This window comes from Equus quagga, chromosome 11 (genome assembly GCF_021613505.1).
Source record: "Equus quagga isolate Etosha38 chromosome 11, UCLA_HA_Equagga_1.0, whole genome shotgun sequence".
NCBI classification, from domain to species: domain Eukaryota; kingdom Metazoa; phylum Chordata; class Mammalia; order Perissodactyla; family Equidae; genus Equus; species Equus quagga.
The window spans coordinates 111354133-111378610 of NC_060277.1; the positions used below are offsets into that span (position 1 = coordinate 111354133).

Here is a 24478-nt window from a genome sequence, read left to right on the forward strand (position 1 = left end):
GGTCAGGGACTGGATCTTTTTATTGAACTCTGCAGTAAGCTGCTCAGTAGAGTTTCTTAAAGTTTCTGGACACCTGCCCCAAAAAACTGATTTCAAAACAATCAAACAGATCATGACCGATACATCTAAACGAGTGTTGTTTCCTTCAAAGTATTCACCTGGGGAATCTGTTCATGTATCTTAAGGATACTGCTATTGCTTGAGACATTTTCAAATACCTCTTTTGTAATTATGTCTTGATTTGCTATCCTCAGTGGTGACAAACCATCTTTTTTGTGAAAAACATTTTATTATGGATAATTTCAAACATATACAAAAGCAGAATAATATTATGAACAATTGTCAACTTAGGACCAATCTTATTTCATTTAGGCCCTTACGCCTACCTTTTTTCACCTGGATTATTTTGAAGCTAATCCCAGACATCACACCATTTGACCCAAAAGGATTTAAGCACGTGTTCCTAAAAGATATGGCTTCCTTAAAAGACGTTAACCATAATACCATTATCCCACCTAAAAGTTCATAATAATTTCTTAATATCATATGTTCAATGTTTAAACTTCCCTGTTTCATAAAAATTTATTTGTAAAAATCAAGATGAAAATAAATTCATATGGTACAATTGGTTCATGTCTCAAGTCTCTGTTTTTTCTTTAAAATTTTTTTTCTGCTTTTTCTCCCGAAATCCCCCCAGTATATAGTTGTATATATATATATTTTTTAGTTGCAGGTCCTCCTAGTTGTGGCACCTGGGACGCCACCTCAGCATGGCCTGATGAGTGGTGCCATGTCTGCGCCCAGGATCCAAACCAGCGAAACCCTGGGCCGCCAAAGCTGAGTGCACGAACTTAACCACTCGGCCATGGGGCCGGCCCCTTCTTTAAAATTTTTAATTGAACTATAATATATACAGAAATAAGTACATGAATCATAAGTGTATGGCTCAATGAATTTCTCAATCTCTTTTAATCTATGGATTGGCCCTTTCCCTCTTTTTTCCTTTGAAATTTGATAAGGAATGTGTTTGTCACATACTTCCCACATCTGTAGTTGGCCAATTGTTTTCCAATGGTATCATTTAGCATGTTCCCTGTTGTCTATTTCCTGTAAGTTGGTAGTTATATTTAGCAGCCTATCAGATCAGGTCAATTTGTGCAGCAGGTCAAGTGCTGCTGTTTACTGGGTTGTCTCCTTCTCAAAGCATCTTTTGAAGGTGGATATGATTTTTACAAACAGGCAAAAGCCAGTTTGAGCTGAGTCTAGTGAGCAGTGTGTGGGTGATCGAGTTTGAAAATGATGGTTTGACTTGCAAAAAAGGTGTGATCCAGTAATGAATGATTTTCTTGTGTGACTGGTAAACTGACCCTGAAGGAAATTCCAAAACTGTTCCAAAAATGTTCTGTGCAGTAACAGCATCAAACGTACAGCCACCCAGGGTGACTAATGCGAACGGAACAACAGTGCCATTGATGGAGAAATTGTATGTTGGTTATAAAACCAGTCTGGCTGAGTGGGTGGACATGAGTAGTGTCCCTCTCTAGTCATTAGGGCCTCTTAAGGACCCCTAAATGTCTCAGTGTGTATCACACTTGTTTTTCAAAGTTGGAGCTGGAGCTGTGGCTCTCTTGCTGAAATGCAGCCTCATCTTCCCCAGGGGCAGACCCTGGCTCTAATCTAGACCCATCGCACAGCCTAGATATGTTGACAAGACGCTGCTGGGTTCCACCCAGCCCCTCCCAGCCCTGGCGTTTGCCTCATCTGCATTACTCGGCGAGAACGCGGTCAGAGCACTGCACGGGGGAAGCCTGGTGCTTTCGAGCAGTCAACAGAAAATGAGGAAACGCAGGGGAACAGGGCCTCGGAGCAGGCGGCCAAGCCCCCGGCCCCGGTCAGCAGCAAAGCCGGAATGCCCCGGTAATTTTGACACCTCGCCCTCTTCCCAATTCCAATTCAGCAGAAGTCCTCGGGCTCCGGCTCCGCCTCCGCCTCGCAGCCCCATTTGCGTCTCACCCCGCTTCCGCCCCGCTGCTTGTGAGCCCGCCCCTCACCCTGACCCCGCCCCATGACGCAAACTGGGCGTGGCCAGGCGCCGCGCGAGAGACAAGCCGTGCGTCCGGGCCGACGCCGGCTCCGAGCTCCTCCCATGCCCGGCGGCCCGGAGTTGGCGCCTGCGCAGCTCGTCCCGGCCACGGTTGTTCCCCCTCCCCCCTCCCTAGCAACCGTCGTCGCGCCCGCCTCCGCCCACTCGGCCGCGTTCGCGCACGCGCGCCGCTTCCGGCCGCCGGCCCCGCCCTCCTCGTCACCCGTGACAACCACTCGAGCTCGCCGCGCCCGCGCGCTCCCGCCCCTCGGCCCACTCCCCGGAACCGGCGGCGGCGTTGCAGCCGCCGGCAGTGGAGGGCGACGGCCCCGAGGAGCCGCCGGCATGAGCGCCCCCCGCCGCCCCGCTGCCCGGGCTCGGCCCTTCTGACAAGAGGTAGGCGCGCGTCGCGGCGGCGGGCTCCGGGCGTTCCCGGCCCGGCCCCTCCCGGCGGCGCGGGGCTCCGCGGCCGCCCCGCGCCCGGCCCGCCCTCTCCCGGCCCCTCGGTCCCCCGGCCCCCTCGGGCGGCCCGGCTGAAGCGGGCCCGCCTCCGGCCCGGGCCCGCCGCCTGCATCGCCGCTCCCACTGTGCTGGCCCCCCCCGCCAGTCTTCCCACTCCGGGACCCCCCCCCCCCCGCCTTGCGGGAGGCAGAGTTTGGGGGCCGAGCCTGTTCCTGGGGTCGCCCTGGGCCGGAGGCCCGCCAGAGCCGCCGCGCTGGACCCCCTGACCGACCCTCGAGCCCGGCCGGCCCTCGAGCCCTCTGGAGATGGACTCCCTGCTTCTGGCCATTGAGTAATTTTGCAGCCCCGATTGTCATGCAATAGAGGCTGCCCCGGGCTCGGACGCCCCTTGGCCGCTGTAACTCCGGATTCCCACTAGGACGCTTCCCTGGACCGGAGCATCCGAAGCTGGGAACTGGCAGGGGTTCAGAAGCTTGTGAATTGGCAGGTTCTCCAGCGTAGTCCCCGCGGGTTCCGCCGGGCGGTGGAATCCTGAATGGATGTTAGGCGTCCTCACCCAGCATTCCGCTTTTTGCACCCTCCCCCACCCCTTTTTATACCTGGTAATCGCCCTCCCCTCCTCTTGGGAGATACCCTAAAATTAATTTTCCCAATTAGGTTTTTAAAAGGTTATTGAATTCCCACTGTGCACCAGCATTGTCGCGTTTGCGAAACTAAATAGAACGCGGTCCCAGCGCTCCAGGACCTGCCAGTGTCGGGATCAAGATGAATGACCGCTCCCAGCTGAGCGTGCTGGAGAACTCGCAGTTTGGCTTTGGGTCTCCTGTTTTAAAGCTGGAAGTCTTCAGGGTTATCTCACCCCAAACCTCGTTTTACAGGGGTGAAACGAAATCCGAGCCAAGTCAAAGGACTTGTGTGAGGTCACCCAGAGTTATTTTGTAGCTGTTTTGCGCCATAAGGTGTCCTTTCTGAGATGTGTGCTAAACAAACGTGGCAGAGAAAGTTCCAGTCCTGTTTAAATGTAATAGTTTAGGTGGGAATCTTCTGAAATAAAATATATCTTCATAATTTTTTTCTTTTTTTTTACAGCTAGACCTTGGGGTCCTTGAGGCTGTTCCATTTTGTACTTTTGAATATCCTCTCACAGTATTCAGCCTAAACTAACGTTCTTCATGAGCATCCTCGGCAGCACAGGTGGGCTCTTTGGGTTTATTTTTCTTCCTCACTTTTAAATAGGGAAGTGAAGTCACAGAGAGGACTCCAAATAAAAGTGTTTTCAGAAAAATCTCCTTAGGCTGGGCCTGCCGTGTGGATGTGAACCTCGCATGCAGGAGCACTCCTTGGCCTGTGAAGTAGGCTCGGGCGTTTAATTGATCGCTTACAGCTATTACAGTGTTGAGAGCAGGAGGTTTCAGTGGGGCCTCTGGCCGGAGTGCGTGGCCTCTCTGCCATTTGAAGACAGGTCTCTGAAATCATAATCTACATAAACACAGTGATTGACAGGTTTCCCTTGAAGCTAGCTTTTGAGGAATATTCCGTAATTTGAGGTATAATAATATTTCTTTCCACTTTTATTTTTGTGTGCCCTTGGACTTAATATCTTAAAGTGCCACCGTTTTTATTTGGCTGCCTGTAGAAGTTGTTGAAGTGAAAATGATTCAAGAACTGATTGTGTGGGTTATCAGAATAATCGAATCCTAACATTTCACTGCTGGAAAGGACTCAGGTCGTCTAACCCAGGGCGGCCCCTGGGGAGGCCCAGTAAGGCAGAGAGGTGGGTGGACTGGTGCTGTCTCCTCGTTCCACTCTCCTATTACTTTCCCCTGCCCTTGTATACTTAAGCATCGTCTCTGGATTTTTGTGTGCATAGAATTATGACCTTATGAGGTCCCTTTCTGCCCTTAGACTGTAGTAGGATGTGTAAATGCAGACGTAATGTTTTCCACGTCATGGTGGTTTATCACGTGTTTGTGTTTTGCAGGTGTGAGAGAATTGCTATTGTGTTACAATCATGGTGCAAAAGTACCAGTCGCCAGTGAGGGTGTATAAGCACCCCTTCGAATTGATTATGGCTGTGAGTACTTTAGATTTTAATTTATTCTTTGGCGTCTTAGTTTTTTCAGTATTCAGATTTGATGATCTGTACACTAATGTTTATTTTCTTATTTGTCTCCACTGCTCCACTTTTGCTTTTTCCGTTTTATGCTTGTGAACTGTATCTAGAGTTTGTAAAATGTTTTTAAACTGTAAGTCTCTGAAATCAAAATCCACATATTTGTTTTTTAAAAGTGTACCTCGGGGTAACGGATGAGTTAATTCTCCCTTTGAAAAGCACAGAAGTGGGCTTCTGACTAAGTACGTCTTCCTCTGGATTTTGCTCTTCTTTTGTCTGTTAAAGGAGGAGAGGGCTGTGGGGAGCGGGTCCGTCCCTCTGCTGCTCATGTGGAAGCGTGTGCTGGTTGCGGGTGACTCACTTGGTGTAGAACTGAGCACTGTATGGTGGAGATTTCCGTGATTCTAACAACTCTGCTGAATGAGCTTTTGCCCCTAATATCAAAGTCCTGAGTCATATTAGAATTCCGTGAATGGGTTAACCAAAGTCTTCATTTTCTTTGTTATTTACTTGAAGAGTTTGGCTGAAAAGAAGCATTTCGCTAGATGGAAAACAAAACAAACCTTTTTCCAATCACTTTTAGATTACCGTAAGGTATTCCTTCCCTTCTCTTTTATGTTACTATTAGGGTATAATGTAATATACATACAGGGAAATTCTTCTGTCGTGAACATACACCCTGATCCAAATGTCCAGCTGAACCAAGATCAGAAACCAAAACACACCAGCCCAGTAGGAAGTCCGCCCGGCCTTTTTTGCCTCCTCCTCCCTGCCCCTCGAATTAGCCGCTGCCTGACTTCTAACGCCTCGGTGGGTGTTGTCTGCTTCTCTTCTCTATGTAAATAGCAACTCAGGGGTTTAGCATCTGGCTTCTTCTGCTCAGCATCGTTTGTGAGATTTATCCAGATCAATATAGTTTTGAAAAACAAAGCGAAAACGCCAGTCCTCTCAGGGGAACAATTATATTTAAGGAGTTTGGTTTTTTTTAATTGAGGTATAATTTACGTGCGGTGACGTGGTCACGTGTTAGGTGTACAGTTTGATGAGGTTTGACAGAAGAGTGACCTCCACCTCTGACAAGATGCAGAACCCTTCTGTCCATTATCTCAGAAAGTTCCCTGTGCCCCTTCTCCGTCAGATGTGAGGTTTGGGGTTTTTTGCGGGGGGTAAGGGGGAATGTTTTTTCTGTGTTTCTGTTAAATACTAGGACTGTTCAGTATTTTGTGTTACTGGGTGATCAGGAAGGCTTGTTTCCTGTTTGCGTGTGTGCTGGTCTAGCTTTTGGTTGTCTGGAGCAAAGACCTGCTCCAGCGAGCTTGAGAAGGAGTATTGTTGGTGGCAGCACATGCAGTGTGATAGGAATCGCACAGAAATCCAGGAATGCGAGCTGGGACGGGCTGAGCTCCAAGAACCTGGCGTTGGAGGGTGGTTCCTGGCAGCTCTGGGGCCTCGGCAGCAGTTGTCCCTGGAACTTCACCCCGTGGGACTCGGCTGAGCTCCATATGCTGGAGCCTCTCTCCCCCCACCGACTGGCTGCTTTGCTCACTCCTGGTTTTCCCTCCCCTGTGGCTTTAGCTCACGTGCTTTTTTAGCTGGTTCAAAACCCCTCTGGCCCGAGTTCAACTTTGTGGCATTTCTTGTTGCATTCTTTCAGTTTCTAAGTGACCAATTCTTGTCATATTTCCTGGTTCAGATTCTAGAGAGAGACTTGGTCTGGTCGTCTTTCCCCTGGATCTAGGATCCAGGTTCCCGGCCAGCCTGGGGATTATCTGCCGCGGGTTGGTCACCTAACCTTTGTTCAGTTGGCCGGGGCTGGTGGAGTTGGGGGAGAGGTGTGGGGAGCAGTGGGGGCGTAAGGGCACCATGTGTGAGGCAGAGAACTGCCCCGCTGGGGGGGGGACAGGCACCGTGACCGTGCAGGACGTTGTCCAAAACCTTAGGTGTGATTTTAAAAGCTTGATGCAGCCCTGATCATTTGAGACAAAGGTTGTCTCTTGTGCAAACATGAGATTTGATGAAGAGGTATTTTGATTGTCTAGTGTTCAACTTCCTTATTTGCCTTACTTTACTGTTTTCGAAATGGTAGAGTTTACCCTGCCCGAATTTTATGCATGGATTTACAGAAGAATTTGAAATTCAAATTCTGAATCACCGCCCAATCTTCTAAAATTAACTCATTTTTAAATTGCTTTTGTTTTGAGGCAGTAATTTTTTTTGAATTGTTAGAAAATATTTTTTAATTTGAAAATGAAATATGTTACCATTTTCCTTCTAGAATTAAAAAGAAATGAGAATATTTGTTAAGTCTTTAGAGAGTTTTGTGTGGTGTCATTTGCTACTTTTCTGACTGTACTTGTATGACATAGAATCTTCAGTATTTACCTTGCTTGATTTTTTCCTCATCAAAGGAAAACAGTAGTCTAATGGAGTCACTTTGAAAATGTTCTTTTCAGTTCATTTGGAGTGAGGAGAGAGACAGTTAAAGCAAGGACAGAACTATAGATTCAGCTGAAATATTGGTGAGAACCTCAAGAAGTGATTGTGCTCTGTAATCACAGCGGGTAACAATGACAGAAGAGTGTTTGGCAGATGATCAGCCTGTGGAATTGATAGGTGGATCCAAGTCCTAATTTACAGGGGTCCTGTGAGAAGAAAGACTTGGAGAAAATGCCCTTGTTTTAAGCAAGAGTTTTATTGTAATTTAGTATTGCCAGAAAATTGTTTAGATAGGCAGTGCCTCATGTAAATAGGTGCGTGGTGGGTATCAAATATGTTAATTGCATTTTGATTGATTTAATAAAAGTTTATCATTTGATTTGGGTTAGTATACTGTAGCATTAAGAAATCATGTAATTTCTTATTAACTCATTTGAATTAAAAAATGACAGGCAAAATGGAAGTGGAGATTTTTCAACAAGCGTTTGTGGTACTTTAGGGTTTTTTGTGTTAGAGATTAGCCCAGAAGCCATGTTAGAGCTTAGTGAGTTGGGAAATCACGTAGCTCAGCCCGCCTTTGAGAGCGAGGAGTCTGAGACTGAGAGAAGTTAAAGCTTGCACACTTAGCGGGAGAGATCCGATTCTTGAGTTACGTGGTCTTTCTGTCATTCCATGCCGCCCCCGCCCCTGCCCCGTAGTGTGTATCCTGGAATGTTTTATCAGGGTGCTTGTCCATGAAGATGTCTTAATTTTTCCAGTCTCAGCCAGAAACATCCCCTGGGGCTACCCTGCCTGACCTGTGGGGAGGAGAATTTAATCAGTGAAGGACGCTGCAGTCTGCTGTGCCTTCAAGGATTGGTGGTCTCACACAGGCATGGTGATGTGATCCAACAGAGAAGGAGCTTAGAATGGGAGGTAGGATTCTGAGATACTTGGGTTAGAGTGTTGCATTTTGAAGTTTCTAAAGTAAAACACAAATTTTAAAACTTAAACCTTATTGGGCCTGCCCTGTGGCCAAGGCAAATGGTTTAAGTTTCACATGCTCTGTTTTGGCAGCCTGGGTTCATGGGTTCGAATCCCGGGCGCAGGCCTAGTCCACTCGTCAACCACGCTGTGGAGGTGTCCCACGTATAACAAAGTAGAGGAAGACTGGCACAGATGTTAGCTCAGGGCTAATCTTCCTCAAGCGGAAAAAAAAAAGGAAGAGGATTGGCAACAGATGTTAGCTCAGGGTGAATCTGCCTCAGAAAAAAACCCCCAAAAAACAAAAAACTTAAACCTTATCAAGTACAGTTTTCCCCCTCCTGAGTTAATGGCCCTTAATAAATGATACAAAGGAAAAATAAGGCTATAGAGAATCATTAGAAGCATAGCATGGCGGCAGCATGGAGGAGCATGGTTAGGGCGCTCTGACTGGGCATGGTCTGAGACAAGAGTCCATCTTCTGGGCCAGGTAGGTGTCTGCAATAAGAGTCATAAGTGGGGCGAGGCTTGCCTCTCATCCTTTTGGCTCCAGGACAGCTGTCACTTCGACTAGTTGGAACACGTGGTAGGAGAGGCCCCACAGGTCATGGCCTTATGCAGCCCCCTTTCTACTTGGGCTTTCCGTTATCACAACAATTGTGGTCACACCATCCTCTCAGTTTCCCTGTTCTCCTGATAGCACCTCTGTTCTCCCAGATCCCCCTTCAAAATCTGTATCCCTCGCAGACACAGCCTTTAGAGGGTGCCTTCAAGTCACATTTCTGTCCTTTTCTCTCCCAGGCACGGCCATCGTTCCAGCCTGAGTCCTCATCTCTTTGGAGGGAGAGACCAGAGTTTACTTGTTATTTTCTTACTTACATCTTTTATCCCTTTGTCATCTTGCATTCTACTGTTTCCAGTTGTCAGGCCTGTTTATGTGGTCTCTTATTGTCTGTCGTATCCGTTCTCAACTCTTTTGCTTTTTCTTCAAGGCCCTTTATGTCCTACCCTCTCTGTTTAACCTTATTTCATAAATTATTCAAACTTCCCAACATGAACTTTTAAATCTGTCCTGTGCTTTCCGGTTTTGGCACTCTCCCTGTCTTTTCCTGGCCCCTCCCTTGTGATCCTTCCTTCCTTGCCTCTCCCCATCTGTCTCTGCGAGGCTTCATCTTATTGACCCACCGCACTTCCCTGCCACCCCTAAGATGCTGCTCATGTTTCTCTCCCTTTCCTCTGATTCTGGTAACAGTGAAGTCAGTGTTAAGGACTTTGACTTATAATTCGAGTTTGTTTCATTCTCAGGTTCCTGAGTTGCTCTCCAGCCGTTTTGCACATTCCTCAAGGGCAGTGACTTTGTGATTTCTCGTTTCCTCCAGTGTGGGTGTTGAGCGCACAGTAGGCGCCTGGGCGTATTGGATCAGCTGGTGTCTTCCACATGAACTCTGAGTGTGAGGACTCGGGAAGTGGGTTTGATGGAAGCTCAGATCTGAAATGTGGCTCTGAGATCCATTTTCAGACAAGGATTCGTGTTTTTTCCATGGAAAAGAAGTAACGTGCTATGATCCTTCAGTTAACCGTGCCTCCCGCAGGAGCAGAGTCCTTTTGTGATGAAGTAGGCTTATTTATTTATTTATTTTACATCTTCATAAGTTATGCAAAAATCTGTTGACAAACCCTGTAATAGTAGTTTAAGCGATGTACTTTTATAGATTGAATAACCAAAAAACCTATTTGCCAGTGTACAGTTGTTGATTAAATGGCCCACCACAACAAAATTTGCTTTTGCTCTTCTCATTCTCTTGTTTTATTTTTGTTTGTTTGTTTCATTCTCTGGTTTTTAGTCACTTTTCCCTTTCCTCTTAGATATCTCCGCTCTTCCCAGTAAGACTAAAGGATGAAAGGAGGAAAAAGAGATATGCTGTGAGACTAGGTACAAATCTGGGCCCTGCCGCAGACTAGCTCTGGAACCTAGGAACTAGACCAGTGACTAGCGTGAGACTGTTGTGAGGCTGTGCTAGGTTAAACAGACCACAGGTAGGAGCGTGGGTAAGGTGGGGCCTGGTAGCACCCCCGTCCTCCCCTCCTCTCTGGTGTTCAGCCATTTTCCCAGTCCAAGTGCGCGGTGAAATGAGCCAGTTTATATGTGAGTAAGTGACTCTACTGTGACAGTGTATGCCTGAGTGTGTATGTCTCTTTTAGATTAAATAGGCATTTGTATTTAAATTTAAGCTTTACTTCATCCATTCAGATTTCGTGTATCAAAACAGCTAGGGAGACGTGGGGGACCCCAGGGTGGACTTGTTGGCTCCGATTGCAGTCTGAGGAGAGCCTCACAGTGAGTTAAATCAGGCCTGGCCTTTTGGGGTGAGGGTGAGGTGAGGTGGAGTCCTTGGAGCAGCAGCGCCGCCCCGCGCAGCCCTCCCGGATTGCTCCTCTGGTCGCGTGGGGCGAACGAGCACAGGTCCTGTTGGGCCCTCTTCTTGTTTTGTCCTTTCTCACCCTGTGTGGCAGCCAGCTGCCTTCGGAAGCCCCTCCATTCACCCACCCCTTCCGTCCTTGCCTGGAGATAGTTTGAGCTGCCTATCCCTTTTTTCCCAACTTTGTTTTCTTATTGGGTTTTCAGCATTATTTTAGTTATGAAACATTTTTATTCCCTCTTTTATCTTTCTTCTCGAAGCACATACTCTTCCTCTCATCCCTAGACCTTTTTGTATTTCTGACTCTGGTTTCCAAGTTTCTGATAGTTGTGTGTGATATTGAAATACATCTTTTTCATTAATCGAGGTATTGTTAGATCTTCAAACAGCCTAATAGGCAATAGAATTTGTTTTTACCCAAATTAATAAGCAGTCTGTATTTTGGGGTTGCTGACTTTAAACCCAATTTTATTCCAGTCTAGGAGTGGAGGGAAATAATGCAGTTGCTCTCGTGACGTGTTAAGGATCCTGGTCAGTTCTTAGTGGGGGGAGATTGGACTGTTCTCATTTATAAAGTTTTTGAATGCCATAGTGTGTGTCCTTTTGCGTTTAATAAAAGCTGAGGTGTAACTAGTCAGATTTACTTAGTTTTGAAAATGGACAATTATAATATGCTTTCATTATACTCTATACAGAACCAGGCATTTTCCCTTCTCTTACACCCACTCTCGCAACACATGCATTCTGAATTATTTTTAATATGCCATGGTGAAGACAGTTGTGGTTTAGTAGGAAATATTTCAAGGAGAAATAAAGTAGGATCCAGTTCAGCTCCATGCCTCTTTGCTTTACCTGTTTCTGTAAAACAAAACGAAACAAAACGAAACAAAACAGAAAGCCCAAAATCTTACATTGTGGAAAATTTCCAGCATGTGTGAGTAGAGAGAATAAGTCCCGTGTGCTGGTCACCCAGCTCCACTTGTATCAACATTTTGCCAGTGTTGTTTCATCTCTTCTCCCCACTTTTTTTTCCCTGGTTTATTTAAAGCAGATTTCAGACGTCTTGTTAATTCATCGATAAATGCTTCAGCATGTGTCTCTAACCAGTAAGGACCTTTTTCTTTTTTAGACATAACCACCGTGTCATTGTCATACCTCACAAAAGTACTAATGATTCCTTAATATCATCTAATACCGAGTCCAAGTTCAGACTTTCTCATTTGTCTAAAACAGTGTCTTTTTGTAAGTTGCTGGGATCCCCCTTCGAATCCACACACTGCACTTGGTTAATAGGTTTCTCCAGGCTCCTTCATCTTCTCCATTCCCCCTTCCCTTTATTTCCTTTCAGGCTGTCTCTTTGTTAGAGAAACTGGGTCATTTGTCTCGTTCAATTACCTTAACCTTTTGCTGATTTAATTGTTCATTACGGCAAATAGGCACAAGGAGAAAGGCACAAAGAGAAGGCGCAGACCTCAAATCAGTTCAGCTACTTTTTAGCAGCTCTGTTTAAACATTTCCTGATGGAGAGTGACGGGAATGGTTAAAGCGGCTGGCCGCTTGCCTTTCGTCCCTGTGGTTAGCCCACGTAATTTTGAGTTGCAAATAAGATGCAAGATATTTTTTCCCAAATTAAACTAGATCTATTAATAGTTACTTTTTAACCCACTTGGTTGGTCCTAATATTTCACACAGAAAGCAGTTGAAAGGACTTAATATTTTGGTCTGATTAAGAGGATTTCTGTGTGGCACGTGCAGTGAATGCTTGGCTGGGGCTGGTGCAGGGGGTGGCCGTGGTCTGAGGTGTCCGGCCATGCTGGTCAGTCAGCCCGTCCTGTGTGCTTCTTCCCTTAGAGCCCTGGAGAGCGTATCAGGCTGGTTGGAGAAGCTCCCACGGAGAAGTTCACTGAAGAGAGGGTTTTGGTTGCCTGGTGTGCTAATTGATCCTTCTTTCTTGATTTTTAACCTGTACAGAGTGAAACAGTTCTGTATGTTTCTAGTGGAATAATTTTACATGTTGCTACAGAAAGCATATTTGCATTATAATTTTCTTGAAAGGTACAATTTGATGTTGGGAGTACTAGTTTTTTTTTTAGAAGAGTCTTTGTGTATATGTAATTATCACTCTATACAAGATAATTGCTATCTGTAGCTGATATGTACTGAATCCTCGTTCTGTTCAGCGACCTACCATCTGTATTTCGTAGATCTCTCCTGCATGTTTTTGCCCTTGAATATTCAGAGTGCACTTGAGCTGTTGAGAGTGCCCAGTTGGTAAATGTCTTGCGTGTTTGGTTAGATGGCTGCATGCGAGCTCTTCCCCTCGGCTCTCTGCCCTCGTCTCTGGTCGCTCTTGCTTTTCTTTCTCTGCCCACCTGCATGCCTTCTTGGCTACAGAGGGACTCTTCTAATGATAACTTGTTTTGCTATTTTGAGACCCTGGTTGTATATTTTGTGTTTTCTATCCATTGTAGGTGTTTCCGTTGGTAGTCACTGCTATTTTAGAACCATCCAGCACTCTGTCATCTGACGTCTCTTCCTGGGCAGTCTCATTTAAACTGTGGCTTCAACTGTTACTTTATAAACTGCAGATCTCAAAGCTTATCTGCAGGCTAGACTCCTAGCCAGATGCCTGCTAGGATATGTCCATTTGACTCTTCTGGGCAGATTTGATACATCTGAGACAGAAGCCACCCTCTCCTCCTGCACGCACAAAGAACACATCCCAACAGAACATACACACACACACACCAAAAAAACCAGTAAAATGCCGCTAAAAAGCTCTCCCTTTTCCTCTGAGCTGCTGCTTCTGACAGGTGTCACCACCACATGCCCTACCCTCAGACCAGAAACCTAGGCATCCCTGGCAGCCTCCCCTCCTCGCCCCTCGACCCCAGTGATGGCCAGACCCTCTCTTGTCAAGGACGTCTCCTGGCTTGTTTCTGACCCTGTGCCTCCCTGCCGGTGTTGGCTCAGTCTCACATCACAACTCATTACTTTGTGTTCGGGCCCCTGCAGCCACCTCTGGACCCTGCCTCCTGGCGCCATCTCACCCACCCGGTCTTTCTCAGGGCTGCTGCCCAGGGCCTCTGGATTGTGGGTCTGACCACCCCCACTTGCTAGTTTAAAATTCTTTAGTGGCTGCACCTCACCTTCGAGATGAAGTTCAGATTCTTTAGCTTGGTCCTCAGAGCCCTTCCCGTCTGCCTCCGACCTTTCTCTAGAGCCTCGTCTCCACCTGCGTGGCCCCCACGTGGACTCCACACTCTGTTGCATTGCATTCCTTGTGGTTTCCTAAGTATACCGTTACTTCTCGTGGCCTCTGTACTTCTCTACAAACCTGCCTGGAATACCTTCCTCCCTCTTCTCACCTGCCTAACCTAACTGGTCAGATTCAGGTCTCCCAGTTGGAATTCCCTCTCTGTGCTCTGACGGCCTGTTGTCACCTCACTGGTCACTCTGCCTGGCCGTGGTCACTAGGCTTGTCTACCTCCCCTCTATGCAGGCATCTTGAGAGTAGGAATCAAATCATCTTGCTTTTTATCCTGAGCATATAGTAAGCCCTCCAAAATAGATTTGTCTAAAGAATAAGTGAATCTTGGAATGTATGCTTGTGTTTCCTGCTTTACTTCTGTTTGTGGTAATGAAAATTTTAATGAAAGGTCACATTGAAACATATGCTTTTGGTTGGAGGTATTTACTCCTTAAATCATATTTTGAAGGAATCTGATGCAAATCATGTTTTGTGAATAAAATGAAGTTTATGTTCAGAGAACTAAAGCTTATGATTACTGTGGTCGACTGAAAAACGCGTCCTGGTTTATGTATCACTTAGTGTTTTGAGTAGCTTTTCTCCCATAGTGATGAATACCAAGTATATAAAAAATTCCATTTCTGTGATTCTCCTGCAAAAATTCTTGACTATGATAGAATGGTATTCTAATTTTCTTTTTGAGATCTCTACATGTTTAAACCCTGAGAGATTGGTTGTTACATGACTCTTTTTTCCTTAATTAATAAGTTATTCTGTAATATTAGGTAGTCCTAATCATAAAATGAGTGTGTTTCTTTTTCCTAGTTTAATGCCTGTGTGTTTTAAAAACCACGTCCAGAACTAAAAGCTACAAGGCACACATCTTGAGAAGTACATTGGTCAAGAGCTGGTTGGTTGTGTTGCAGGGTTTAAGCTGTTAATATTCAGAAAGCTCCTCCCCAACACTTGTTATCTTCCTTTTACTTTTCTTAACGCAAAGTTGGTTTAGAATGCAAATTCTAACAATTCTACGTTCTGATTCACCACTGAATCCGACTTTCTGCGAGTAGGCCCAGCTTCTGCCTTCACAAGCGCTCCAGGTGATTCTGATGCCTGCTCAGGTTTGAGAGCCACTCCTTTAGCTCTCCTAATCGGAATTTGTAGCAAATGGAATAGGAAGAAAGGAAGTTTGTTTCTGTTATAACTTTTTTTAAGTTAAAATTTTTGAAAGGAATAGATTGTTTTTTTTAAAGGTTGGCACCTGAGCTAACAACTGTTGCCAATCTTTTTTTTCTTTCTGCTTTTTCTCCCCAAATCCCCTCTGTATATAGTTGTATATTTTAGTTGTGGGTCCTCCTAGTTGTGGCATGTGGGACGCCGCCTCAGCATGGCCTGATGAGCAGTGCCATGTCTGTGCCCAGGATCCAAACCAGCGAAACCCTGGGCCGCTGTAGCGGAACGCGCGAACTTAACCACTCGGCCCCGGGGCCGGCCCCAGGAATAGATTTTTTAACAGGCTATGTAATAGAGACTCTCACTACATTATGCTTTCTTTTGAAGGATTTGCATATACCAAAAGGAGACTTATTTACTTGCTTTATGTTCTTCTCCAGACTGCTGTTCTTAAGTTTATTTAGTGATACCAAAGTTACATTAACAAGCATGTGCTTCCTTGAACTTGTCTTATTTGCATGACTTCCTTTGCTAATTTTCAAGTAGAATAGATTTGTACTTTTTCTTTTTCATTGGGGTAAACTATACATAACATAAAATTTACCATTTTAACCATTGCAAATAGACAATTCAGTGGTGTTAAGTACATTCGCATATTTGTGCAACCATCACCACCATTTATCTCCAGAACTTTTTCATCTCCCAAACAGAAACTCTGTCCCCGTCACTCACTCCCCTATCCCCTCTCCCAGCCCCTGGCAAACACCCCCCTTTTCTACTTTCTATCCATGAATATGACTGTGACCATAACTCTTCCTTATATAAGTGGAATCATACATTGTTTGTCCTTTTGTGACTTGCTTATTTCACTTAGCGTAATGTCTTCATGGTTCATCCATGTTGTGGCGCGTGTCAAAATTTCTTTCCTTTTTAAGGCTGAATAATCCATTTTATGTATATATCACATTTTGTTTATCCATTCATCCTTTAATGACACTTAGATTCCTTCTACTTTTTGGCTATTGTGTTTACTGTACATTTTTAAAGTCTAGTTTTTGACTATAACGTCAACCAAAAAATAATTGCATATCTCTGTAGGCTTATTTTTCTTTTTGTCTTTTATATTTGATAGATTCCAGATCCAAAAGACAAGTTCCTTGAGGAATTCAACCACTCTATTTTATTTCGTCTATTCAGAATCTGTCTATTTTACATCTCGTGGTTGCCCTTGCTGCTAGTTTCTTCAGAGCGAGCAGCGTCTAACAGCAGGTGCAGAGTGGTGAGCCGGGCGGCGATCCCCTGGAGTGAGTCGCGGCTCCTGTAAGGGAAGGGAGGCAGTGAGAAATAGAGAATCAGACGCTTCAGGGTCTGTGGGGCACAACTTGTATATTAGGTGTTTAACAAATAGTACATGATAGATGTCTTCCTGATGAATTAAACCGACTCCTACTATCAGCCCACCGACGATGGGGTCTTTGTTCTGGTTCATGAAACCGGATAATATTTCCATAGCTCATTACATTCTTTTATGTGGGCAAACACATGGCATCTTTAAAAAGCTGACAGCTGCAATTCCCTGGAACACCAAATGCTTTTCTGAAGTCCACGAATTTATTTTTTACACTCTGGAAAGTAAAACAGTAGTCTGCCAAATCCAACTTGGTTTGAAGAGCAATGTACAAAACTGCTATTTTTGTTGTCACGTATACTCAGTTTGCTCTTTATTAGACAAAAAATTTTATGGCTTAGGAATGGTTTTGGAAAATCATGACATGCTTTGGTTCCATTGGCTCATGGGTCAATCATGTGACTGCTTTAAATGCAGAATTAAGCACATGAAAAACTAAGAGAAGAGAAACCTTTCACAGCACTCCAGACATTCTGGTTTGCCTAGGGCTTCAGTGATTGTGGCCTGGGAAACATGTGACCTTCAAGATGTATTGACGGAGTAAGATATCTTAAGTATGAAGATCTCCTTAAAGATGTGTATACCTCTGTTTTTTCTAACTAATGCCCTTTAATTCTCTAAGAGGGATTGGTTAATGTGCTTTTATTTTGACAATTAAAAAAATATATAAACACATTGAGATCTCTGGATGTCTATCATATTTATGGCTAAATGCTATCAGACACTACGTGGTTTGCTATGTTTATTTTTTGGGCAGCAAATAGTAATTTTTTTTTTTTTTTTTGATGAAGATGATTTGCCCTGAGCTAATACATCCACTGCCGTCCTCTTCTTTTTGCTTGAGGAAGATTGGCCCTGAGCTAACATCTGTGCCAGTCTTCCTCTGTTTTGTATGTTGGATGCTGCCACAGCGTGGCTGACGAGTGGGGCAGGTCTTTGCCAGGGACCCGAACCTGCGAACCTGGGCTGCCACAAAGCAGAGCGCACAGAACTTTAACCACCTGGCCATGGGGCCAGCTACCCAAATAGTACTATTGTAATGGTTGGGAGCAAATACAAAAGGAATAGAGATGGAATTAATATGTAAATGATGTGTTTGAGCCAAGTATAAGCTAAGTTACTTTGCAGACAGGGAGCTGTACAAATAAAGATTTAAGTAGAGAAAAGTGGTGGGCGTGGTGAGTCACCACGCTGCATCTCTGGGTGGGCCTGCCAAGTTGGAAAGCGGCTGTGCCCTGCGATCGCTTCCGTATTCACGTCTTCAACAAATGTCATCCTTCCCGTTAAATGTATGTCGTTAGTTTGGGTTTTATAATTATATGAGTTTTTACCTAGTTTGTATGTACGTATTTAAGTAATATTATAATAAAAATAGCTGGTCAGCACTGAAAACCCAAGGAAACTTTTCCCTTTTAAAAGGGGTCTGTAGGTTCCTCAAACTTGATGAGCAGTTTCTCTCAGATTTTGCTATACTTTCATGAATCCAAATCAGCCAGTTCCTTAAATTGTGTCTTGTTTGAAACCCAACCTGAAGTTGAAAACAACAAGTGTTGGGGGTGGGGTAAACATTTTGTGTTATTCTCTATGCTTGAGGAGAGTGGCTTGTTGGCTCAACTATTTTAAATATTAATGGGCAACCCTTTTATACAATGAATCAGTGGCGGTAGTCCTTTGATATTCATTTTAATTGAGTACGGACTGGTGAGGCTGAGAAAGCAAACTAGGGACGGTAGTCTTTTCAACTTCCTCTGGGTCTCACTTAGATCTGGGGAAGTTAACACAGTGTGTATATTTTGATTTTGCTTTGTCACCCTACAGTGGAAAAGGGGGGAAAAGTCTTTGTGTTTGTGGTTCTCATGGTCATGTTTCTTTTTCATGAAGGAAATTTTAGAGTGTTTTGTAAATGATCCTTAAATACAGCTGTATCATGTTTTTAGCTTTCAAAGTTTAAAACTTTTAAAGCACTTTAGTTTGAGAATGTTAGTCATATACCTGGGAGGCAAAGTAGGGTTGCGTGCTGTAGGGGCTGGGAAACAGTTCTGGAACAGCTCCTGCGGCAGAGGTCTCGCCTGCTGGAGAGGATGGCAGGGCGTTCAGCTGCGCTGGGCCTTGAGCACGCGGTGGGCGACCGAACGGTCTCTGTGGGCTCTGCTCTCCTCGAGCGTGCAGTCCACTGAGAGGACCTGGTTGCCGGGGCCCCTGTGGGCAGACAGGGGTCGTACTGCTGGACCACCGTTTGTGAAATACCTAAAGAACGTATAAAAGGTCTAAGAATAATGGCAGGCATTTATGGGTGCTTATGAGCCAGTGTCTCATTTATTGCTCACACTTGGTTTGTGGGGCGGCTCTTCCTTTTTTTTCCTCCGGCTTTATTGAGGTATAATTGACATGTACCATTATATTATTGGTTTAAGGTATACAACGTCATGATTTGATATATGTACGTAGTGTGAAATGGTTACCACAATAAGTTCTAGCTATTACCTCACATAGACATTTTTTTTTCTTATGATGATAACTTTTAAGATCTACTCTCTTAGGAACTTTCAGATATCCAATACAGTGTTGTTGACTGTGGTCACTGATGTGGATTAAGGCTGCCCCAGCTAGAGAAGCCCAAGGTGACCTGGCCTACATGCCAAACTGTACGACCCAGTGGACTTTTTATATGGTATGGATTAGGACTGCCCCAGGGAGAGAAGCCCAGGGCATCCTCACCTACATGCCAATCTATATGGCCAGATTCGTATCTAAAGTTATATGACTGCACAATAACCAGACCCCATCTGCACTGAAATCATTTAATGACTTTTTACATCATTTTTTCTTTTTTCCAGTAAAAATAAGTCACGTACCCATGCCTTATAAAATTAGCCCTAACCCTCAACTCAGGGCAGCAGCAGGAGCTCTGACTGCCCATGGGTGCTGTCCCCATGCCGCAGCAGCAGGAGCTCTGACCGCCCGTGGGTCCTGTCCCCACGCACCAGCTCTGCCTGCCCATGGGTCCTGTCCCCATGCTATTCTATTCTCTAAATAAAAGAGCACTACTGCCAGATCTTAAGAGTCTAAGAAATCTTTCTTTTGACTCCTCGGCTCACTGACCCCGCATCAGTCACCATGCTGTACGGTACAGCCCAGGACTGACCTGTGTCACAGCTGTAAGTTTGTACCTTTTCGCCTAGGCTCTCCTCTTAGTCCACTTTACAGATGAGGAAGCTAGGTTTAAATTGCTTGCCAAATGACCGTCCCTGCCCTGGGGCCTTGCCCGCTGGTGGTGGTGCAGACTGCCCGCTGCCCTAGTTCAGAGCCGGCCGCACGAATGCACAGACTGCCTACAGCCAGCTCACCTCCACACAAGCCTGGGTCTCGCCCGTCAGCCAGCAACACTCAGACCTTGGGCTTTCCTAGTTATGGACAGGGCCAGTTTGCACTCTTTGCTTTAAAATTCCTCCCCATTTCTCCTCCCCGAGTCTCTTTTTCCCTTTGATCGGTCTCTGTCTGACCCAGGTCCCTGCTGGGCAGGGAAATTTCTTCTCTAGAGCTCCGTCTTTGCTGGCTCGCAGTCATTCTTCCTCCTGTCTTTAACGGCTGGCTGTTGCTAGTGGGTGGTACTGCTGGGATTCAGATCAAGGCCTGCTGCCACCAGAGCCCAGGCTCTCCACTGACTGTTGTGTGCCTCCCTGGTTTGTGTCTTAGCCCTCAAGTGACATCACTCCAGGAGTGGAGGGACAGGGCACTGTTGGGTAGCGGAGTTGAATGCCTGACAGTTGGGTGTGGGTGGATGGAAAGTCTCTAGGAACTCTTGAGTTTAAAGTAGTTTGAGGCCGTAAGTGCTGGTGCGCTCCTCGCTGTGGTGGACATTGTGTGGGGTTACCCAGAGAAGGCTTTGTCTGTCACCAGAACAGCGGATGACTCTCCCAGGACTGTGGGAGCAACGGTCGAATGTTTACGTTTATTCAGGCCATGATGGGAGCTGAGCGATTAGTTTCCTGATGTGAATTCTTTCCCTTCCAAGTCTACTGTGCTTCTTCATTCTGTGGCAGATGTTAACTCCATGAGCACGACGCCTGGTTCGGGGCTACCTGTAACTAAAACCTTTTCAGAGAACATCTTGTTATTCAGCAAAACCTCCCCCCTTGTTTATTTTACGAACGTCCTCTTCCTAACTTTGGTCACGTTTATCTTCAAGGCCATATTTTCTCCTTCCAGCGATTGACTATAGTATATTTAGCTAATTAATGAGTGATATAACTAGCTAAGTCCATCATTTCTTATCCTTACTTCATATTACAAAGGGAATATTTTACTCTCAATGCCTAAATTTAAATAAGATAATTTCTGTCTTTATCTTCTCTTGGCTTTTTCTTTTCCCTATAGCAGGTAGGAGACCTATATGATGTTATTTCCAGCTAGTTCCTATTTTTTTAGTTGGCGAATTATAAACTTAAAATAATTGGTTTCCAACAAGCCTCATGAGATTTACATCTTGTGTTTTTAGGACCAAGGGGGATGTAATTATCATTTTAGTCTGGTGAATACATGGATTTTTGGGGGGTACATTTTCAGAGTGTAGTAAAACAAGATAAATGTCACGTGAAAAATGTCTAGTTTTCAAAGCTTTTGCATGAGAAAGGCCCCCTTCCTCTTTGTGCACAGCGGGTTGGTGTTGGCCTGTTGCACGGCAGTGTCTTGGTGCTCAGTCACTTTTTCCCTCTCTGAGAGGTTCATGTGCAGCATGGAAGAGCAGCCACGTTTCTTAGTATTGTACTCATTCTGTGCCGGGGCCTGCTAAACACTTTACGTTTTCTTTTTTAATCTTCCAAAATTTTGTGCATCAGAGAAGATGAAGAAACTAAAGTGAATTGAAGAAGGTGAAGAAACTGGAGCTCAGCGAGATGAAGTAACCTTCCCAGGGGCGTCTCCGGGGTGGCCTGGAGTTTGAGGCCAGGGCTGCTCTCCCGGGGCCTGTGCTCTGAGGTAGGCTGCTGCCTCTGGCGTGGGACAGCCCTCAGTTCAAATCCTGGGGCGTTTGCTTCTCGCAGCTTCTGTTCTCTCGTTTTGAAGTGGGGAGAAGCTCATTACATGGAAAGATTATGCGTAGTAAGTGCAGGACTCTCTGTGAGACTGACTGTGATGCGTACACATAGGCTCTTGGGAAGCAGGCGAGGGTTTGGTAGTCGCTGCTCTGATTCCTTTCTCCCCTTGGGGAAGCTCTGCACGGGTGGGTCCTTGTCCTGTGTTCGCGCATCCTCAGCGCCTGCTTGCAGTGCCTGCCGTGGGGAATGGAGTGCGTGTTTGTTCAATCAATAGTGATAGGAATTTCTCTAGGTTCTTTTAAAAGAAGTTTGTCTTTCTCTTTTTGTTTTCTTATAGCATGAACAGTTAATAGTGTTTTACCTTTGGCCAAGGTGTTGCTTGATGCCTTTTAAAAAAATATTTGATAGATTTTATTTTTTAGAGCAGTTTTAGGTTTACAGAAAATTGAGCAGAGAGTACAGAGAGTGTACCCCAATCCACTTTCCCCTGTTGTTTCTGTCTTGTGTGGCATGTTTGTTTCAGTTGGTGAACCAATATTAATACATTGTTATTAACTAAAGTCCATGGTTTACATTCACTCTTTGCGTTGTACAGGTCTGTTGGTTTTGACAAATTTGTAATGTCGTGTGTCCACCATTACAGTATCCTGCAGAGTCTTTCCACTGCCCTAAAAATCCTCTGTGCTCTGCCTGTCCATCCCTCCCTTCTCCCCTCCAGCCCCTGGCAGCCACTGGCCTATTCATTCCCTCCATAGTGTTGCCTTTTCCAGAATGTCATAGAATTGGAATCATACAGTCTGGAGCCTTTTCACACAGGCTTCTTTCATGAAACAATTATTTACGTTTCTTCCATGTCTTTTTATGGCTCGACCGCTCATTTCTCTTTATCGCTGAATAATACTCCATTGTGTGGTTGCCCCACAGTCTGTTTATCCAGTCACCTTTTGTAGGACATCTTGGTTGCTTCCAGTTTTTGGCAATTATGAATAAAGCCTTTTATGCTGCATTCCTTTTCAAATATCCTTGAGATTTTCTTGCTCTGTGCTGAATGATGGCCAGTCAAGTTTCTTTATCAGGAAATACTGGTCACTATTAGAAATGCTTCCTTGAGTTGGCATGCCAATAAAAACTATATTTATGTTTCTATTGTGGTTTATTTTAGCTTTATTGAGGTATAAATGGCAAATAAAAAATTGTACGTTTTAAAGGTGTACATTTGACATATCTGTAGATCTGTGAAGCCATCACTGTGATTGAGATAATGAAGATACCCATGACCTTAAAAGTTATGTCCCATTGTAATTTATTCCTCCTTCCCACCCCCAGGCAACCACTGATTTGCTTTCTGTTACTGTAAAGTAGTTGGTATTTCTTAGAATTTTACAGAAATAGAGTCACATATACCCTTCTTTTTGCCTAGCCTCTTTGATTCAGCATAATTATTTTGGATTCATTCATGTGTGCATGAATAGTTTATTACATTGTATTGCTAAAGGGTGTTTCATTGGGTGGATATACCACAATTTGTTTGTTTACTTATATTGCAGCAGAAAACATTGGCATTAAAAAAAAGGAATACTGAGGCTGGCCCAGTAGCATAGTGGTTAAGTTTGCGCCCTCTGCTTCGGTGGCCCAAGGTTCGTGGGTTTGGATCCTGATTGTGGACCTGCACACTGCTCATCAAGCTGTGCTTGATGGCATCACACATACAAAGTAGAGGAAGATTGTTACAGCTGTTACCTTAGGGTGAATCTTCCTCAAGCAAAAAGAGGGAGATTGGCAACAGATGTTAGCTCAAGGCCAATCTTCCTCACCAAAAAAAAAAAAAAAAAAGAAAAAGAAAAGAAAAGAAAGAAAAAAGATAATACTTTTTGATTTCATAGTACTTTTATAAGGTTTTGGATCTGTTAGAATTAAGAGTAAAACCTATAATTTATTTTAATATCTGGATTAATATTTGTAAACTAGAAAACAAAGGGATACTTTTCAGGCTGTCAGTAAAAAAAGAAGAAGAAAGAAAGAAAAACAGTTACTAAAGTTATATTCTAGGCAGAAGACAAAACTAGATCTGTGAATCTTGGGAACAAGAGAGGGGAGGGATAAAGTGGATAAAATTGGGGAAGAGTTGAGCAGCAAGGGAGCTTGCACTGTGGGGGGGCGGAGCTTCCAGAGCAGGGAGGGGCCTGAGGCCTGACTGATCCCTCTGCCTCCAGAATCTCTTCAGAGGGGGCCTTGGAGCCCCCTCAGTAAGCTGTCCTGGAAAGAGTTAACTGATGTTTATGTTTGGTGTGAGTTTAGAGGCTGCCTGTTGTAAAAAAAGTTCCCTCTGGGGGCCGGCCCGTGGCAGAGTGGCTGTACTCCCGCGGGCTCTGCTTCTGGGCCAGGGTTTGTGGCTAGGGTCTGCGGGCTAGGGTCTGCGGCCAGGGTCTGTGGGCCAGGGTCTGCGGCCAGGGTCTGTGGCTAGGGTCTGGGGCCAGGGTCTGCAGGCCGGGATCTGCGGCCAGGGTCTGTGGGCCAGGGTCTGTGGCCAGGGTCTGCGAGTTCGGCTCCTGGATGCGGACCTGCTCCGCTCATCAGCCATGCCATGGAGGCCTCCCAAGTACAAAATAGAGGAGGACTGGCGCAGGTGTTAGCTCAGGGCTAATCTTCCTCAAGCAAAAAAAAAAAAAAAGAGGAAGATTGGCAGTGGGTGTCAGCTCAGGGCGAATCTGCCTCACCAAAAAAAAATAATTTCCTCTGCTGCCAGAAATCTTTGAACAGGAGATACAGCCTTCTATTCTGTATCTAGACAAAAGGCTTTAAATAACAAAGCCTAGTTGATAAAAACAGATTTGGAACTCATATAATTAGTTTATCAATAAGTATGAATGACTCTCTGGGTTTCATGGAGAGAAGAAATTTATCATAAGACTTATTATTTAGGGCGTCTGCCACCACAGCCTCACAGACGTTCTAAGGACAGTAACTAGGACAAAGATGTGTAGTCGTCAGGTCAAGATGTTTGTTACAGAATTCACTTACGTGTTGTGAGTCAGCCAGGAATATCAGAGCAACTTCTTGAAGTGTGGCTAGTGAGACTGAGGAACTGAGTTTTAATGTTAATTACTTTTAATTAAATTTACATAGCCACGTGT

The 24478-nt window shown here is 44.9% G+C and overlaps 1 protein-coding gene across 3 annotated transcripts in view; it reads left to right on the forward strand.

Moving 5' to 3' along the window:
- The first annotated feature begins 2319 nt into the window (after positions 1 to 2319).
- Positions 2320 to 24478, forward strand: part of SEC14L1 (SEC14 like lipid binding 1) — a 55026-nt gene continuing 32867 nt past the window's right edge. The window contains exons 1-4 of one of the 3 annotated variants that reach the window (XM_046675184.1): positions 2320 to 2479; positions 3635 to 3739; positions 4153 to 4319; positions 4527 to 4619. In XM_046675184.1, the coding sequence (XP_046531140.1) occupies positions 4557 to 4619 (63 nt within the window). In that variant the 5' untranslated portion in view covers positions 2320 to 2479; positions 3635 to 3739; positions 4153 to 4319; positions 4527 to 4556. Of the gene's footprint in view, positions 2480 to 3634; positions 3740 to 4152; positions 4320 to 4526; positions 4620 to 9499; positions 9673 to 24478 lie in introns of those variants that run through there. The other 2 variants (XM_046675183.1, XM_046675185.1) reach the window with 2 other exon arrangements.